General features: G+C 42.1%; 1 protein-coding gene across 16 annotated transcripts in view; it reads right to left on the bottom strand.

The window, feature by feature from the left end:
- dlg3 (discs, large homolog 3 (Drosophila)) overlaps nucleotides 1-20,378 on the bottom strand; it is an 84,085-nt gene that overhangs the window by 61,151 nt on the left and 2,556 nt on the right. For 15 of the 16 annotated variants that reach the window (XM_086085409.1, XM_086085416.1, XM_086085411.1 and 12 more), the window contains exon 1: nucleotides 2,153-3,357. In XM_086085409.1, the coding sequence (XP_085941535.1) occupies nucleotides 2,153-2,599 (447 nt within the window). In that variant the 5' untranslated portion in view covers nucleotides 2,600-3,357. Of the gene's footprint in view, nucleotides 1-2,152; nucleotides 3,358-12,181; nucleotides 12,320-15,539; nucleotides 15,632-20,378 lie in introns of those variants that run through there. The other variant, XM_086085414.1, reaches the window with a different exon arrangement.

The following is a 20,378-nucleotide window of genomic DNA, read 5'->3' as shown; positions in this document are numbered from 1 at the left end:
AATACACGTGAAAAGCAAAAAGTGACGACGTTGCGTATCTGTTATTCACGTTTGACTCGGAAAAAAACGAATTCCGGATATTGCTCTCTGTCTAAAAGTTTGTTGATGTCGAATTTCGCACAGACAAAGTGAGCTTTTTTTGCCGTACGGGTATTTGCTGTATCGTTTTTTTGAATGTGTAATTTGATAGTGGATGTTTATGACCACAAGGATAAAGATTTGTCTATGAGAATATATTTGATATTGTCAGCTTTAAATGCGCAATGGATGACAGCAATACAGAAGACTGAAGTGACAGTAATTGCTTACATAATAGCAAATTGTGGCGATTGTGTGAAATGAACGCAGAGTACAGACGGGGAGAGGGGCAAAGGCACCGCATTTCCTTATCTCTATCCAGGCTGCGTCTCTGCTCAGGGGCATCATTGGAAAAACTCAGCCTCCATTTTGCCCCTGTGCTGCTGCTGCTGCTGCTGCTGCTTCTTCTTCATCTTCTCACCTCCCTGCTCCTACTGCCGAGCGCGCACGGCTTAAAATGCGGCGTAGGACACACACACAAAAAAAAAAAAAAATAGCCGACGATGCGGCGGCTCCACTCTACGTTGCCACATACTCGTGCATGGCAAGAAGCCGTTCCTTGAATCTCATGCTCAACAAGCGCGGCCCTTCCCCCCACTTGAGCTCACATACATGCACCTTGCTTAATTAACGCTTCCGAGGCAGCTTCGGCTCTTTTTTTTCCCTTCTTTTTTTTTTTTTATTCCCCCCCCCCCCCAACCCCCCGCCCACCTCCCCTCAACTGTAATGCCATTCATGTAAATACACTCGGACCCAAAATGGAACGCATGTAACGCGGCGCGTTCATTCATAATCTGCGCTTCCAGGCGCCAACATTGCAGAGGACGCGTTCACCAGATCGGGATCCCTTGCTGTATAAAATGGAGTCCATCGACACGAGCGCAAGCGAAGGCATTTCATCATCCCATCAAGCCGAGAACACGAGGCGACAGTCGAGTCTTTCCCTTTCTCAGCTTGTGATGAGACATCTTTACATAACGACATTCCTGACACAAATGCACCATTTTCTTTTTGGGGCCTACGACACCTTCACCATCAGCACAGAAGCCAAGGCGTGTTCTTCAATCTATAAGCATTAGTCATCAAATGCACAAACATGATCTTCATGTGTGCACTCAAACTGGATCAGTCCTGTTCTGTCCTTCCCACATTGCTGCCTACCACCGTCGCAGTCAATGGGAAGGCTGAGAGATGACAAACTAGTAGGACTACAATCGTGGTGGCTTACGACAGGGTTGATAGTAATAGATTCACGATTGAATGCAAATGAAATGTGCAAGGTCGAGCTGAAATAAACGGAATCAAGCAGTCATGTTTAGAGCCGCCGAGAATGATGTGGGTTAATAAAAGTGTATCAGAACAATTTCCCCATCAAGGCCCAAAGAAATCCTCGATCTTAGCTCATCTGGATCTGAAAAGGGTTCATGAACGGGTATCAGAACCATTCCCTACGACAAGGTCCAAAGAAACCCTCAGTTTTAGCTCATCTAGATTTGAAGTGGGTTAACGAATTGGTAGTAGAATCTTTTCCTAAAACAGGGTCCAAAGAATTCCTCAATCTTCGCTAATCAAGATTTGAAGAGGGTTAACGAATTGTTATCAGAACTATTCCCTACACCAAGACCTGAAGAAACTAATATATCTTGGAAGAGAGATCATGATTTTGTATCAGAACCATGTCCTACCACGAACCCAACTCAGTTTACGGGTAAATTGGTACCAGAAGCATTCCCTACGCCAAGGTCCGAAGAAACCCTCAATCTTAGTCATCCTAGATCTGAGGAGGACAAACATGAACCAGTATCATTTCCTACCTCAAAGTCCAAACATACAAACTCATTTGACCTAGTCCACATTTGAAAAGGGCTAGAACCCTTCCCTACATAAAGATACAAAGTAAACCTCCATCTTAGCTAGTCGAGATCTGAAGATTGTTAATGAAACCACATCAGAAATACTCCCGATTCCGCATCAGAACCAATTTCTAAGCCAAGGCCCAAAGAAACCTTCAATCTTATCTGGCCTGGTTTGAAGAAGGGCTAGCCTAAAACCCTAGCATAAGGCCGCATCTTACCTGGTCATACCACTCCCGATTGGTGCAGGTGCACTCGGGCCACCATCCTCCTTGTCCACTTGAGTTGTTGCCATTGACTTTGGGCCCCCCTTTGGATTGGCCCTTTGGATTGGGGCCTCCAGGCCCGCCGCCAGACATCATCTTGCCCTTACTTCTCCCTAAGGTGCCCCCTCCTCCTCCTCCTCCTCCTCCTCCTCCTCCTCCTCCGCCGCCGCCACCTCCTCCTCCGCCGCCGCCGCCACCTCCTCCTCCTCCTCCACCCATGTTGCCTCCTCCCCCCGAGGCCGGAGCGGGTAAGGTTTGGCCTCCTCCGTACCCGGGCGGGTATCCGTAGGGCTCGGCCTGCCAGTCTCCTCCGTAGGCCGGGGCGTCCATCCTGCGCAGGGCCGCCATGCGGGTCACCTCATAACATTCTGGGCACTTGCAGCAGTGGTGGTGTTTGTGCATGCTGGCGGGGCGGACGCTGGGCTGATGTCACACGGCGCCGCGATGGACTAAACGAAGCGCAGATGCCAGCGGAAAGGCGCACTAATCACAGGAATTGGAGAGATTTTTTCCCGCCCTCTTTTGTCAAATCCCGTCGCTCTGGGCTTCTCGGATGCGAAGCGAAAGGGGGGGTGGGTGGTGGGGTGGGGGGTGGGGGGGAATGGAGATGGAAAGCGAGACGGGATGCAGCAACAGCAAAAGAAAAATACAAAATGGGCACGGCGTCTTTGTCCTCTTGACGTAGAAGATCAAATAGTCAAAATATTGTATACGATCACAATCAGAGGCCAGCCCCGATCGGATAAGAATCCTCTTGGTTCACAGTGATGCGCATATAAATTCATATATATGGACATATATATGGATATATATGTTTTGCTTATACATTATATATATTTACACACACACAAAGACATATAAAAATATTAATATAAACAGACAAGCACAAATACGGATATGTACAAGGATAATTGAATCTATATATAAATATCTATAAGCGTGTGTACAAATATATATAGCTATATAAACAATATGTATAAATAAACGGTGTCCTCCAACGGAAAAATCTGGCTCGTCGGTTCTGCGTGTCTTCCGGTGCGCTCAAAATTTGCTCGGCTTTTTTCCCCCTGCGTTGAAACGGGTTAGTGCCGCCTCTTCTTCTTCTCCCAGGCTGCAGAGAGGAGCTGAGCTGTGATCGCCTCTCAGCCAGCTTGCCCTAGATGTGGATTATTCCGAGGATGCGAGCGAGCAAGGGAGGAGATTGTGACGAGAGAGAGAGAGAGAGAGAGAGAGAGAGAGAGAGAGAGAGAGAGAGAGAGAGAGAGAGAGAGAGAGAGAGAGAGAGAGAGAGAGAGAGAGAGAGAGAGAGAGAGAGAGAGAGAGAGGGAGGTGGGGGAGGTTCAACTACGTAGCAGCATCCCTCTCGCCCTCAAAGCGCCACCGCCCTCCCTCCCCCGCGGCCTCAGCCAATCAGCTGCAAGTGCCGCCATCCTCATCAGCAGTAGCAGCAGCAGCAGAGAGCCATCCGCTAACTGCTCTTAAAGGGACAGGCGCACCTTAACGTCACCGCTGTGCCTGAAAAAGGCTCACCTATGTAAACGCACGCAGGGCTGCATCATTCTCAAGTTGATAAAGGACGAAACTTTCCACATTCCAAATCTGACCCAAACACTATGCAACGGTTCATTTAGTTGGGGCAAATACAGTTTTCATAATACTGATGAAAACAATTCGACTTCTGAAGGGTTTAGTGAAAATGTAGAGCCGAGCAAGGTGATTTTCTTTCTTGTTTTTAAACTTGCAACTTTTTTTTCAACCTTCTTTTCAACCTTGAATGGTACCTGGTTGGTATTTCTGAATGGGGAAGTATTTTGTTATTTTTTTTTTAATTAATTGGGCCAGGGAGAGTGAGTATTTAACTTGTTTGTGTTCTTCAACAAAACAATATAATTTGTAAATGTTGATCATGTTCTACTTACAAATCTATTTGTTGAAATACAATGCTTTTAAATGTTTTTATTTCTTTATTTTTTGCTTGAATGTGTGTATGACAAAATGAATTGTTGATATTTATGCTTGCAGATGATACCTTTCCATCACCATTATAACCATCAATTCCCAGTTAACTCTCATAAATTCCCACGGAAACTTTGCGAAAATCTCGTGGAAATATTCCACAATCAAGTCAATTTTCTTGGACTGTCTTTTTGATCGTTCTTGGAGAGGAAAGATTAGTGTGTGTGCGTGTTTATTTATTATTTTTTAAACCAGATCCACGGTCGGGAAAACAATTATTTTCATAGCAATCATAAGCAAACATATATGACCAACACCTTTGCCTCTTTTTCTTGCACTTAATTAGACTGCATCTACCTCCGGGAGAGCTCAGTGCTGCCCGTTATGTTGTGGTGCAAGGTGGTACTACACTTAAAGCATGCAACTCAAAATTGGGACTTGCCTGTATATTATAACAACCAACCAATCACATAAAAATCTGTGATATAGAGTACAATAAACCGCAATTTTGTGGAGGTTTAAAGTACACAACAATTTTTTTTTAATTTAAGAATGGATTCCATGGAGAAAAAAATGTTTTTGCCTGGAAAAAAAGATGTAAAAAAATGAATTTTTTTCTGCAAAAATGAAACGAATAAATCCATTTAGCAAGCAATATGACAAACTTTATTTGCTTCAGTGGGCCACAAAAATAGATCTGGTGGAGCTCATTTGGTATGCTCTCAATTAATTTGCATTACTACTAACCCTAAGATGCAAAACTGCACTGCTGCTATGAAATCGCCTAGAAAGGTTTGCGCGCAGGATTGGGTCAAATGTGAGCCAAAATGGAGTATTCCCGAAGAAACGCAGTCAAGTGGGGGTGGGGGGGGTGTTGGCATATCTTCCCTTTACAGTGATGACATCAACACACGTGTAGCAAAGCAACAAGATTACACGCTTGGGCTCTGAAATAGACGGACGGACGGAGTGTGTGTGTGTGTTTATATGTGTGTGAGCAGAAAGAGATGCACTTGCTCGAGAATCTTGGCCAGCCAGCCGGTTGTTTGTTTTGTTTTTTGCAGTAATGCAATGAGACTGCTGGTGAAGCACTCGTGAATTGATCACATACACACAACGCATAGTGACACAAATGGTGCTTCTTCTTTTTTTGTGTGTGTGTGAAAGAGAGGTAACGTCACCATTAAAACACCGCATGTATGCATTATTAATAGAATGTGAACATAATTATCTAATAATACTTGAGCCTAAATGAAGCTCCTAAATTCACTTCATTATAGTCACTTCGTACCTACGTTCCAAAAGATGGCAACAAAACAAATGCTTTTGTCGAAGTGAATCTCCTGAACTCACTTCAACACGATTCCTTGGTACCATGATACCGCACGATGGTGGCCAAGCACGACTAGGTCGGCATGGCTCAGTGGTAGAGTGGTCGTCTCCCAACCCGGAGGTGGTGGGTTCGAGCCTCTAACCTTGTGACTAGGGCTGCTCGATTATGGAAAAAATATTAATCACGATTATTTTGGCAATAACTGAAATCACGATTATTCAAACAATTGTTTTTTTTTTGTTTAATTGTTATAAAACAAGAAAATGTTTACACATTTAAAAATATTAAGACCAATTTTAAAAACAGTTGGAGTGCAGCACTGTGCACTAGGATGATTTTTTGGTACAAAACAAGAAAAGAAAAAAAGGTTAAACATTTTCTTGTAAAAAAATAAAATTAAATTAAAATATTAAGACAAATAAAAAAAATTGAAACACTATAATTATGCAAGTTCCTTTTGGATTAAACAAAATTTATTAAATAAGTTATTTAAAAAAAGAAAAAAATGCATACATTTAAACAACTTTTTTTTTTAACAATTATTTTGTAATTGTGGAGATAATTTAATTTCAATTAATTGCACAGCCCTACTTGTGACCATGTTGAAGTGTCCTTAAGTAAGACACTGAACCCTTCAACTTTGTGACTTGGCACCAAAGTACTACATTTGTCTAAATGAAGTTCCTCAACTCACTTCAACATGGATTTTCCTATTGTGAAAAAAATATCCTTTTTTTCTTGTTAAGATTTACGACTTCTATTCATAAAAAAAGAACACTGCCTACAACTTTATTCTCAAATTGTCAAATTTCAACAAAAAAAAAAAAGGGTGTCTCTATCTCCACCGTCATTTAACGGTACATGTGGTAATTATGCTATATTGGTGTTAGAATTATTATTTATTATTTTCCCAAAATATCAATAAATACATCTTATCCAGAATAAAGAATTATATGTTCATATTTATTTATTTATATGATTTATTTATTTAATTATTTATATTTTTTCCATCATTAAATATAGCCGAATATTCCGACTTTTATCCTCGTCAGATTTGTACTTTTTAATCCCAACCAAACAATCCTTTTTAAAGAATCCGCCTTTTTTTTCTGAAACTAAATTCAACCTTGTTGGCAAAAAGTTTGCAAAGTCCTGTTTTTCCAGTCATGTGTCAGCTTCGTGCCTTCAGCGAGCAGGACGTGCAATGCGACTCGCAGCAGGCTTCGCCACACTTCATGACAAGCAAGAGTAGCTTCACCTCGCTTTTCACGATATTCTCTCACTCGTCTCCAACCTGCACAGGTTTACCAAGTAGCGAGAGTGCAACTAAAAATCAAGACTCGAATGTGTGGATTTGCACCGCGGCAAGCCACAAGCAGCCAATCAGAGGGCTGCTGGGGCGTGGCTTGCAAAGCGGCTTGAGAGCAAGATGTAAGCATATTGATCACGGCACGCATGAGCGAGCACATGTTGCGACACTGGAAGCAGCCTTGGCCTGGATCTGGAAGGTTCGATGCTCTTATGTATGTAGTCATGAGTCATAATAGCTTGAAATGTTTCATTATAAGAAATAAAAAATAAATTGATTCTTGTCTTTTAAATTAAGCAGGGTTAAACTTGTTTTTAATTCTAGGGAGATGTTTAAGGTAAAAAAAATTTTTTTGTCAAAACAAGGTGCTAATATGTGAGTGCCATTGTGAACTGAGGACCCCCAGTAATTTGTTTTACCACCTGTCTGCGGCCCAGCAGGTGAGAATGACTGTTTTCATGAATGGCAGCAAGAAGACGCTAGTTAGCTGGCTAGCTAAGAGAATTGAAACCTTGCCCAGCGTGTCCGTCACAATTGGATTTGACGTCCATGCATACGTACGCATAGAACGATAGCACACTTTTATTAGTGTCGCTATACCGATTCCGATATCCAGTTTTGCAGTATCGGCCGATCCCAATACCATACCGATAGCTAGTTTTTCCAACATGAAAAAGCTGCCCTGTTATTGATTCAGAGCGTCTTGGCTCAGCGTGCAGTGAACACGTCACCCATCAGTGAACAGAGGTGGCAAATCCAGGTCAAGAAAGTAGAAACACTGCCACAGTTTGGCTTTAGCTCCCTAGCTAGCTTCCCGGGTGCTTGTTTACCTACTAGGGCGCTAGCTAGCCTGCCACAGTTTGGCTTTAGCCCCAGGTGCTAGCTAGCTAGCTCCCTAGCTAGCTCCCCGGGTGCTTGTTTAACTACTAGGGCGCTAGCTAGCCTGCCACAATTTTGCTTTAGCCCCAGGTGCTATCTAGCTATAGCTCCCGAGCCAGCTCCCCGGGTGCTTGTTTACCTGCTAGGAGGCTAGCACAAGTGGCTAAAGCACAAACTGTGGCAGGGTTTTTACTTTCTGCACCTGAATTTGCCATCTCTGTCAGTGAATGTCGCAAAATGCTGCATCAAAAGTCCTATATTAGAGTTGTAAATAATGGTATCTGCATGTTACTTGTTAGTACTTGCCGATACCACTGTTTTCATGCAATATCGGCTCCTCTCCCGATCCCGGTATCGGAACAACACTAACTTTTATGTTGAAAATCGTCCCGTGTGACTCATAGCAGGTTTGAGAAATGTGCACAGCCGTCACCTCACGAGCGTTTCCTGCACAATCTGCAAGCCTGCAGTCCTTCCTCTTTTTTTTTTTCTTTCTTTTTTTGTGAAGACAAACCTTGATGACTGCCGTGTCCAATTAAACATCTCGGATTGGGGATGCGGCGGGGTGGCAAGCGCTCTGTGATTTATTTTGGCAAAATGAAAGCGCTGACCTCTGATGTGGAGGGAAAAAAGACTTTGCCGTGTGATTTATGGCACGAGGCGGACGGAATTATCTGGCCACTCTTCAACCGAGACGTTTCTCCTTCTCTTTCTGCGCTCGCTGCCTGGCGGGCAAAGCGCCGCGCAATCCGCTCGGCGTCAGCTTGCCGTATTACATAAACCCACCTGGACCGCACGTGCGCGCGCGTACGTACGCACACGCATGCATGCACGGGTATCGTAATAAGCATTGCTACAACACCCCCCCCCCCCCCATGCCCCCCCCCTCTCTCTCTCTCTCAACCACCGGCGCAGACCTTTGCATTGAGTCATTTGGAGGCATTTCTATGACAAGCCATGTGACTACTCCTTTGTCACCTGACCGGATGCCACACCTTATAAGGCAAGTCGGTAGTGAGGGGGGCTTAAAGGGGCAGCTCACTTGCAGCCCGGACGTGTGCAGGAAAAAAAAAAAAGTGGGAAGCGGGGAGAGGGTTGAGGATGCAAGACTGGCAAGTTTCTCTCGTTCAAGTGAATCATACTGGATTTATGTTCAATTTGAAATAATGTCCCGTTATTGAATAGAGTGACGGAAATGTAAACATGTTTTTTTTTATCTTATACATTTAATAAATTGACCAAATAAGTAGAACAAAATGCTCAGACTGCTTTTCATTAAGTTATTTGTAGATTATGTTTTTATATCTTTGATCAGGAGGCTACTAGTGTGTGACACCTACTAGACCTAGTAGTGTTACTAGTGCTGCAGAATACTTACTTAGAGTTTACTTACTAAGTTTTAATTGCGTACTTTAATATTCGTAAGACAGTGATTCTACTTATCCTACAAGCACTCTCGTCATTTTAGTTTTGTCTTACTTGTGAGAACAAAGGCCATACTAGTACCTGGACCTTCAAGTGAATATGAAGAATATGGGCTCAATGCCGAAAGGGCTTTGGATACGGCTCAGGCGGATAGTAAAAGGGTCCAACTGACGGTTTTCTTAGAGAAGTCTTCACACGTCTTGCCAAGCTGTAAATGTGCGTCTGAGGAGGTGTCGCAAGCAGGACAGCCCAACGCAATCGTCACTTCTCTCTGCGGAAGAAGCCGCTACACCCAAAAAAAACTAAAGCTTGCCCTGCTACCAATCAGTAAACTTCTGGCCTGGTTTGGTTTAGCTTTGTATGCTGAAAAAAAAATCCACAGCAGACCATGTCATATTGCACTTTCCTCTTATTGGTCAGGTACGGTGGGTATGGTGCCATGAACTGGCAGCGCGGCGCTGTACTGGTTAGCATGACTGCCTCGCAGTTCTGATGTTCTGAGTTTGAACTGCAACTCACTTCCATTACTCAACTCAAAAGCACTTTTCAAACAACCAGCGCTGATTTCTTAAGGTGGAACCCAGGGGCAGCAGATACAATGAAAACAACAGAGGCCCCAAAACTGAGCCCTGTGGAACACCACACACATTCCTTTTTTCTTTTTTCTCTTTTTCTCTTCTCTTTTTTCTCTTTTTCCTTTTTTCCCCACACACCACACACATTCCGTTATACATGAGAATTCATATTGCGCACATCACCGAACCCCTTGGTGTTCGATCGAACCTCGGTAAAGAACCACTGCTTTAGCCACAGATGTTTGCTGCTGTACGTACATGTCATGGAGCAGCTGTTCGCTGACACGACGCCTATTAATAGCCCGTTTCCACCGTGCAGTCCGTTTCGGTTCACTTCACACCAAAATTTGCAACTCTGAACCCACATTTCACCGCCATTTCAATTGGCTTGTTGGTCAAACTGCAAAATTCCTGTTTAACTTTTCATGGAAATTCAACCAGAAACTACAACGAGCCAAAACCCCTTCCGACCCCTTCAACCCTAGTAAACACGCTAAAAGTCACCATAAGTGAGGTTGGGGGGGGGGGGGGGGGGCTGTGTGTGGGCAGAATGGCGATGACTAGAGGGGGCATCAGTGAAGCATGCTGCTCAACACAAGCGGGAAGGGGAGGGCGGGATGGAGGGAGGGGGGAGTAAAAATAGAGAGAAGAAAATAGACGAGACGCCGAGAAAACAAAATGTGCCCGTCGGTGCACGACAAGGCAGAAGAACAAACTCTGTTCTGTGCATTTTTTTGGGGGGGGGGGGGTATTCGAAAGGTGAAGGTTGGCGCAAATAACCTGATGAGGTGCGGGGCGTGGAAAGGTGAAGCTTCTCACAAATAAGCACAAAATTAAAAAAAATAATAATTACAAAAAAAGAAAGAAAGAGGAACGAGAGGGAAGCAGAGAGCCAGATCGAGAGGCAGAGCAGTCAGTAGGGATGCAGGCGGGGGAGGAATGTGGTTTCCATGGCAACGCCGGCTGGCCGTTCAGCACCGCACTGCATCTCTCTCTCCCTCTCTCACTTTGCAGCCTCCCCCACTACATCCCTGCCTCCCATTCACTGCCTCCTCATCCTCCACTCCCTCCTTCATGCGATAGAGGGAGTCACACTCACACTCACACACGCACACGCACGCACACAAATCCAGCACCTCACTATCAAGCGCATCCATCGAGGAATGCGAGCGTGTACAATGTGCGATGAGTCACGTGCGGTGTTGCTGTTTAACGCCACGAACCGGGAAAAGAAAAAAAAAAAAAACTCTCCATCCTCATCATGTCTTTGGTGCTATAAAACAACAAAATTCTAACAAATGGAACCAGAAGCCATTTGGGCGGGGCTTTTTTTAAACTACAACAACAAAATGAGACATAAGTGTATTTTGTCGTACAATAATAAGGCAAGCTCATTTTTAAATGTTATTCTTTGATCATTCATATAATTATTTAAGCAATGATTTCATATAAAAATGTAATTGTTTATTTTACTCATGTTTGTGTATTTTCTGTAAAATTGTTCTGGAAAGTAAAACAGTTTACTAATATTTGTGTCTTTTTAGAAAGACGTCATTTTAATAATAATAATAATAATAATAAGGCATTGCAATTCTTCAACTAAATATTTAATTACACAATTATTAATCATTTTAAGAATTGTAAAATAGCTTTTTGTGTATTTTTGGGTAAAATTGTTTGTTCTGACAGTTAAATAGTAATCATGCTCCTTTTAAAAGTTTTAATAATTAATGTAGTTACAGTGCTACTGATTAAAAATGCAAATTGCAAACTTTTAGAACATTCGTGTATTTGTTAATGATTAAATTAAATTAAATTTGTAAGATTGTTAACTCAAATTATTAATAATTTAATTGAATATAATTCAAGACGAAATTATTTAAAACAGTAGTGTAGGTAGGCTCCTATTTTATCAAAAAATAAGCGGATGTTTTACTCTTAAAAAGTAGATTCACTACTTTTAAACACATTTTAAACAGTTTTAACATTAACATGTAGACACAGGGGTGGGGGGGGGCTATACTGAAATAATGATTGAAATAAAATGGCATGCATATATTATAAGCTACAGAAAAAGTGTACCTAAACAAATTTTTGAAAAAGAACGCAAAACAACAGTTCTACAAGATTTCATGTAAATGTACTGAACTTAAAAGTTAAATACAACTGAAGTGGAAATAAAAAGTTCAAGCCACCGTAACTTGAGACTTTTCAGGGCTGATACAGCTTACTAATAGTCAAAGAAGCCTGACAACCCATTTTTGGAGCCGAGATTCGTTTGCAGTAAAAGGGAAAATATTGGTGTAAAATTTGGACATTATTAAACAGCTTTTCAGATTTTTTTTTTTAAGGCCAACGTGTCAAACGGCCCAGTTTATCCCATTTGTCACATTTTAACCCAGTTACATTACATTTCATTCAGTGATTATTTAAGCTCCACAAGAGGGGAACCATCATCATCATCATCATCATCATTAAAAAAAAAAGATATTAAGCGTGCAACTCACCTTTGGCGCTTCGACATGCGATCGAGTCACCAGGCCACACACTCGCTCCACCTTGTGATCACTTCGTCTGCACGTCACTCGGACGCGGGAAACGCCTTCCTCCTCTTCCTCCTCCTCCTCCTCCGCTTGCTCCGGTTTCTTAGACAAGACAAGTCAACTGTGATTTAACATCACAACTAGTACATCAATAAAGTTTTTTTGGTCAGAATTTGGGGAACTAAACATGTTAGCTTCCTTGCTGGGAGTCACACAAAATGACGAATAGCACACGAGTATTTGACACAAACCGGGTTTTTTCCAAGAGGTGCAAAATTAAAAAAAAATCAGGAGAAGCGGTTAATATAATGGCTGGATGGAAGGTTGGCTTTATTACTAAATTAATCCTTTCAGTTTAACCTGAACATTTTTCACACAAACCGGGTTTGAATGATGAAACAAACCATTTTTGAAGATGTCTTAAGTTCATCCAACTTTTCATTTTCTTCAGTGCTATAGCAAGGGGGAAAGAAAACGTGGCTCCCCATAGTGATGAGATGCAGCAAATGAATTGACATTGCTTGGGTTCATTAAGGCAAGAATTAGCCACAATTCTCCTTCAAGTACAGCAGGGGGCAGTGTTTAGGGGGAAAGCCAAGTGGCCCCTGGGGTCATACTTGTTGGCGTGAGAGTTGAAGGTGGATTTTGGAAGTGTTCACAGCATGACCACTTTTGGTGTTTCAATTTGTGTGCTTGTGTGTACATTTATTTATTAATTGGCTGATTTTTGCAGCTTTTTCTTCCACTTGTAAAGTTAGAAAAATACTAAAGGACAAAGTACTGTATTGTAAAACAGTTAAATGTTCTGCTTTCATTTTTTTCCTTTTTTTTTTTTTTATCAGCTGATTAAATCGTTTATTCTGCCAAAATACCAGAATCGGCATCTGCCTCCAGAAATCCATATACGTCTTGGCCTTTAGTTGCTGGTTGAACTGGTATCTATCCATCTATGCCAGTGACGTATAATGCCAGTCAGACTCAGAACAATCAAATGCTGTTCCACTAGATGGCAGAAGCGAGACTGAACGTGCGTTGTGTCCTCATGTTGCCATTGATAAAAGCCCATAATGGCTTTTTTCCCCCCCCTTTGCAACCCTTGTAGCGCCTCTGCCTCAATTTGAGGCGGGAAAAAGGCCTGATGTTGCGATTTGCCTCTCTTTGTAGCACAGCAAGGAATGTGCAGACTCATTGGCTTTCCCTCCCATCCTCCACCCAGGTGACGACACTGCCGGAATACTGATGAGCTCCTCGCCGGGTGTCCATTAAGCATCCCGCTCTCTCTATCTATCGCTCTCTCTCTCTCTCGCTCGCTCGCTCGCTCTCCGTCATCCCACCAGCACTGCTGCAGCCCTTCTTATCAGCCTCACGCCGCTCGGGTCCCCGCATGCAGATGGGATCCAGGGGCCGAGCTGGTGGAGCGAGGGATGGCTTCGTTGGATGCAGCAAATTAGACGACAAACAGGGCGGATCACAAGGAAGCCGGGAGAAGAAAAAAAAAAAAGCTTAGCGAGGCAGAATGAAGGCGCACTTTGCGTTTTTGTGTGGTTGACATGGTTCCAATCGCAAGCAGATGACTGAGACGGAAAAAATGAGCCGCACACGTGGTCGCTGATTGGCTACAGCGGGGATCAAACATTTTTGAAGATAATCTAATTAAGACTTTTTTTAAACTCCTTTAAGATTGCCATTTAATATGAGATTATTTTTTCAAGGCCCTCTTCCCATCTGTTTTTAACAAACACAACTTAAGATGTGTCGAAATTAATCGATGAATCGACAAATAATTGATTATCAATTTTTTAATCGTCGAGTAATCGTTTGTTTTTGGGAGGAGCAATATGGCCGCCACACGGCTTCAAAACTCCTAGCCTATCGGCTATCCAGTCATATATTCAGATCAGTGGCTCTGACCAACCAACTTGGTTTGTGAGCCAATGAACCAATGGATAGTTTGTGGGGTTTTTTAGTGTAGAAAAATAGCTGGACATGAAAACAGAATCAAAGAGACATTATTTGTTAGGACAAAACCGAAAGCCACAACAACTAAATTAAACCATTCCATCTTTCTGAAGCTGTCGACGTTTTTCCTTTTCATTGAATTTGGACTTTCCAGTGCGATGCAGAAAAACAAACAACAACACTGAACATAATCCATGAGCGACTTAGCACATGAAAGTCAAACAACATATTGCCATTAAGTGATTGACTGGGAGAAGCACGCAAGAATGACGTCAGACTCAAGTTTGATGTGTGGGTCGTCACGCCGTTCGCCGCCCGCCGCCCGCCGCCCGCCGCCCGCCGTCACCTTGACATGATCATCGTAAAAGCCCGATTTGCGCTTGAGCTGCGAGGGGCCGCGCGAGGATTCAGCCGCAAACAATCCGGTGCACAGGACGTCAAATTCAATTCATGCTTCGTTCTCATTGGTCCAAATACGTTTCCTTATCTCCCTCGCTGACTTTGAGCGAGAGAACGTTTACAATTGCCAAAACATGGCGGCACAGCACCACTTTTGTCCAGATGAATTATTTTTCTTGGAGGAATTGAAAATCTTGTGCAATGACACTAAAATGTTGATTTCCCAAAAACTCACTTCATCACAGTTCCTCGGCACCAAAATGCCACAAGATGGCAGAAAAGCACTAACGTTGTCTTAATGAAACTCCTCAGTTGACCTCAACATTGTTCAACATGTCACAAGATGGCCGCAAAGAACTGCTGTGTGAAGATCTTCAATTCATTTCAATGTAGTTCCACAAAATGGTTGCAAAGTGCTAACTGTGTTTAAATGAAGCTTTTTAATGATAAATTGTGACTTTTGTTTCAATGAAACGCCTCAATTCACTTCAAAATAGTTCCATGGTACCAAGATGCCACAAGATGGCGACAAAGCACTAGTTTTGTCCAAATAAAACTCCTCAATTGACTTCCATATATTTCCTAGGTCCCAAGATGCCACAAGATGGTGTCAGAGCGCTACTTTTGTCTAAATGAAGCTCGTTAAATGACTTTAAACAAAAAAAGCTAATTGGTGATGCTTTCACACCAAATAGGAGGACGGATTCTGCCAAATATCTGGGCAACGTGCAGTCTTCTTCTTTAAGGACACAACTCTTTTCTTGTTGGCGTGTGTGTACCAAACTAAAAATACACCAACTTAATGAAAGGACTGGCTGACTTCATAACGACAAGCAAACGGCCCAGTGCGACGCCGCCTTCCTGTCCCACTGGGCTCGAGAGGCGCAGGTAGCGCACGGCAGCCACATGTGGCAACAGATGTAAACGTCGGGGCGTGTTTTGTTCCAAGTGGCGGCAAATGTACCTCCCACGCTTCCTTCTCGTTTTCGTCTTCTTCCTTCAGTGCACTTTGTTGCGCATTCAGCTGCAAGGTCACCTCGTAACACTCTTGAATATCTATGAGAGGAGAGGAAAAATACCCTTTATCGTCTATAAATAGAAACGTTACACACTTGTGGAAAGAGACGTGAAAGAGTTGACGCGTCAAGCAGGACGTTTTTTGGCGAGCATACGACAGAGGTGGCAAGTAAAAACCCTGCCACAGTTTGGCTTTAGCCCCTGATGCTAGCTAAGCTAGCTCCCTAGCAGGTAAACCAGCACCATGGGAGCTAGCTAGGGAGCTAGCTAGCTAGCACCAGAAAGTAAAAACCCTGCCACAGTTTGGCTTTAGCCCCTGATGCTAGCTAGCACCCTAGCAGGTAAATGAGCACCAGGGGAGCTAGCTAGCACCTGCGCCGTTTCAATGCTTTGGATTTGAGATGAGCACAGCTTTTGTGTAGAAGAAATAACGATGAGATGGCCGATCTCGTCACGTCGGTTATGAGGACGAAAAAAGCAGTCATAATTTTTTTTTTTTTTAAAAGCTTTAATACACTAATGCAGAGTTATTGTTATTTTATATGACGAGATTCAAATGCAGATTTCTTGATTGAGGGCAGAAAACCTAACCACTATGCCAGTGTGCTACCAGGACAATGATACTGTCGTCATTGGAGTGTTATTTTACTGAGACTTGTCATTTTCATTTTTATTTTCATTTTTGGGTGCTCGGTACACAACACATCAGCACTTGGCTCAATGAGCAGCCCGGCTGGCCCGCTGAGTGGCAGGCCTTTGATAAGAACGCACTCGGACAATTTTGCCGATGTCACACACGGGAGCTGACATAAAGAGGTTAGCGGGAGACCGCGTCAACTTTTTGCAAAAGTTCAGCGTCGGGGCAAACCGCTTTGATAGAGGTGCCAAATCCAGGTCCAGAAAGTAAAATTCCTGCCACAGTTTGGCTTTTGCCTCAAGTGCTAGTTAGCTAGCTAGCTCCCACGGTGCTTGTTTACCTGCTAGGGAGCGAGCTAGCTAGATAGCTAGCAGCCATGGTGCTCGTTACCTGCCAGGGAGCTAGCTAGCTAGCACTAGAAGCTAAAGCCAAACTACGACAGGGTTTTTACTTCCATAAATGTTAGCATTACGCTAGCTACCCTAACAGGAGCTAAAATAAAGTACTGCTACAGAGCAGAGGTGCCAAATCCAGGTCCAGAAAGTGAAATTCCTGCCACAGTTTGGCTTCAGCCTCAAGTACTAATTAGCTAGCTAGCTCCCAAGTTGCTTGTTTACCTGCTAGGGAGCAAGCTAGCTAGCATTAGGAGCTAAAGCCAAACTGTGGCAGGGTTTTTACTTCCTGGACCTGAATTTGCCAGAGATGCTTTTTAAGTGTTAGCATTAAGCTAGCTGCCCTAACAGGAGCTAGCATAGAGTACTGCTACAAAACAGAGATGCCAAATCCAAGTCCAGAAAGTGAAATTAGTTTGGCTTTAGCCTCAAGTGCTTGTTAGCTAGCTAGCTCCCATGGTGCTTTTTTACCTGCTAGTGAGCGAGCGAGCTACCTAGCTAGCTAGCAGCCACGGTGCTTGTTATCTGCTAAGGAGCTAGCTAGCTAGCATTAGGAGCTAAAGCCAAACTGTGGCAGGGTTTTCACTTCCTGGACTTGGATTTGCCACCTCTGCTACAGAATTAGCTTATGGTATCATATTGAAATCTGAATGTTGGTATCTGTACTGTTCTTCTCCTTAAGTGCAAAGTGTGAGTACTTTTCTTGGTTCTCGCCGCTGTTTTCAGACGTCAGGCCGCTCGCTCGAACCGGCAACAAAAAAACGTTCCCGAATAAATGGGAAGTCGTCCAACCCTAACAGACCACATGCATTCCTTCCCATGGAAGAAAACTAACATCATCTTAGCCAGAAGACCCTTTTTGATGTCAGGGCAATGACTGATGAAAAGTCGTTGAGGGCGGTGGAAGCTTATCCCGTCCTCAAAAAGACGTTACATGCAGGATTAGCGTGTTTTTATGTCCTGGGCCTCCTCTTGTTGTCATGCGTCCATTCAATCGGAATGAACTTCTCTCCTTTGCTTGTTTGGGGGAATGTCACAAACAAAAATGTGACCCCCGTCCTCTATGACCAAGTAAAACATTCAATGGAAAACTAGGTCACAAATACAAGCCCGGCCCAACCATTCACCCGCCCGCGGCCCACCCCCCTCAATAAAATATTCTCTGGGAGGTTTAAGGTCCCGTGTAATTCAACAAGGGGACCCCCCCCCCCCCCACCCCAAAGCAAGCGTCATTCGCCCCCCACACACAAAAGCGTGGATGCACAGTTAAGGCAGCTTTTGTTCTTGACAGCGCAACCATGCAACAAGTGGACAAGCGCCGCCTCCCACACGCATCCGACACTCGCTTCGCAACAAAAAATTGATGAGAAGAAAAAAAAGGCAGAGGGGGAAAAAAAAAAAAAAAAATACCGGTAATGTAAAATAGAACAACTTTTTTTTTTATTTATCAATTTTAAAATTGCAAATGTATTCATTAAAATTTTAATAATTACAATAAAACAAATCTAAATTAAATTTGACACTTTTTGAAAATAATACAAATATCTTTAAAAAATTAGACAATTGAAACAAATCGATAGATAGACATTTATAACAATACAATAAAATAAACAAAAATTAAATAAACAGTTCTAAAAATTTAAATGAAATAAAAAAGTAATAATATAGCAGAGCTGTCAAAATTAATTGATTAATCGACAAGTAAACGATCGACAACTATTTCAATAATTGAGTCATCGTTTGGAGTCATTTTTTTATTTAAAATTGTCCTAATCCTCTGATTTCATCTTATCAACAGTAATTGTTCACCGATTTCTGTAGTCCTTCACGAAAGAAGACTGATTGTCTTCTGTGTTTAATCAAAAGTAAGGCAACCCCAACAGGCTTGGTATTGGCAGTGATTGGCACAGACGCCAAAAGCAGCTGGATGCATTTTTTCTACCCGTCTGCCTCGACCTGCTCACTAACGGAGCATTCTTTGTCAAGAATGTTTGGAATCCGCCATGGGAGAAAAAAAATCCTTGCTGCATTGCAATGACCTATTAGGCTTAGAAATTAACAACCCCAAAAATATGCTTTGTTTTGTATTAAATAAATAAATAAATGTTGTTTTGGAGTTCATACATTTGACAGACTCTTTTTGACCCAACTTTTTGGACACGAACTGGAAAAGAAAACGAGCTTTTTCTAAAAACAAGCAATTTTTTTTTTACGCTAGCCATTTTTGCTAACATCGCAAACTACTACTAAACAACAAAGCTCGTCTAAGAAAGGGATTTTGATGGCAAGAAGATCACTTGTTTACAGTTAAGCAACTACAAAAAAGCAATGTTGACTCGGGCTGGGTTTAAAAAAGTTGAATAATTGATATTGAATTGATTTTCCTTTTCGAGTCTGAAATCGATTCATAAAACCATTAACCGATTCTTTTAATATCTCTTTTTCCCCAAACATTCATAAGAAAATAGAATTTTGGTAAAATGGTAAAAAAAAAAATTGGACCCACGTGGTTCTGTTCAGCACACGAGAGCTTTTTGCTTAACTACCGGTTTTGACACCATTAAGAGGAAATTTGCAATATTTTGTTTTAACGAATGTGCCAACCGCGTGTGCTACAAAAAAGAAACATGGCAGACGACAACAACAAAAACACACGCGCTGTTTTCAAATGCACAAATGAGTTTGCGGCACATGGGGATGTAGACACACATTTCTGCTGCATTTTCTATTTATTTATTTTTTGGTCAACTATAAAGTCATTTATTATTCATAGTAATATAAGATTAATTTGAAATAGGGCTGGGCGATATGGCCCAAAAATAAAATCACGATTTTTTTTACACATTCAGGACCATGACAATTTTAATCGATTTTAATCTAATAAACCCAACAAACGTTGATTTAAAGGTTTCATTTATTCAAAAATAATTCCTGTGCAAAATGTTCAGACAACAATAATGTATACTGATTCTAAATTAGTTTGGACAAAAACTTAAAATTCATAGTTTTTTCTTAATTGCCACAATTAAGTCGTTGGTAGCTATTGTAAAGGTGTCTTGTAAAACAGCCATCCAGCATTCTGCCACAAAAACATTTGAATGTAACACAACATAAGAACAGCTTTTAATAACCCAAAAGACAAAATTCGATTTCACGATTTAGAACATTTTCTACGATTCGATTTATAACATGACTATGTATCGAATTAATTCGATTTATTGCCCAGCCCTAGTTTGAAATAATATCAAAGTGTTTTGGAATCACAGTTTGTGTTTTATTTACAGTTTGAGTGGGAAAAGTCCCAAGCTCATCTTTATATTGCCGTATTTATTTTTCAATGTTTTTCATTTTATCTCTAATTTTTAGGGGAACAGAAATCTTTTTGGAATGAATTTACGAAGCGAATATTAATGCATTTTTAGATGGAAAACAGCACCAAAAAAAAAATGCTACGGTTGATCAAGATTTACAAAAGCAAACTCATATGACATCATCGGCATTTCTTCTTCTTTTAAATTACTTGTGGCTCACATCTCTTAATGGTGCGTAGCGCCACCTACAGCGGCGGAGTCCCCTCTCAATATTCACAAAAGAAGAACAGATAAAAACGGGCAGAAGTCGCATGTCCGTTTTGCACATTTTCAGTAAATTCGCTTAAAAACTCGAAACATTTGCATGGAAACCTGACAAGCCAATATTTGACAGCTGAATAAAATTCGGATAACCAATTCATCAGCCTATTAACTTAACTCATTCA

This window comes from Leptonotus elevatus, chromosome 9 (genome assembly GCF_054856555.1).
Source record: "Leptonotus elevatus isolate MCC_2025b chromosome 9, RoL_Lele_1.0, whole genome shotgun sequence".
In the NCBI taxonomy this organism is placed as follows: Eukaryota; Metazoa; Chordata; class Actinopteri; order Syngnathiformes; family Syngnathidae; genus Leptonotus; species Leptonotus elevatus.
The sequence above is the reverse complement of the archived record's forward strand: the minus strand, read 5'-3'. Positions and strand labels throughout refer to the sequence as shown.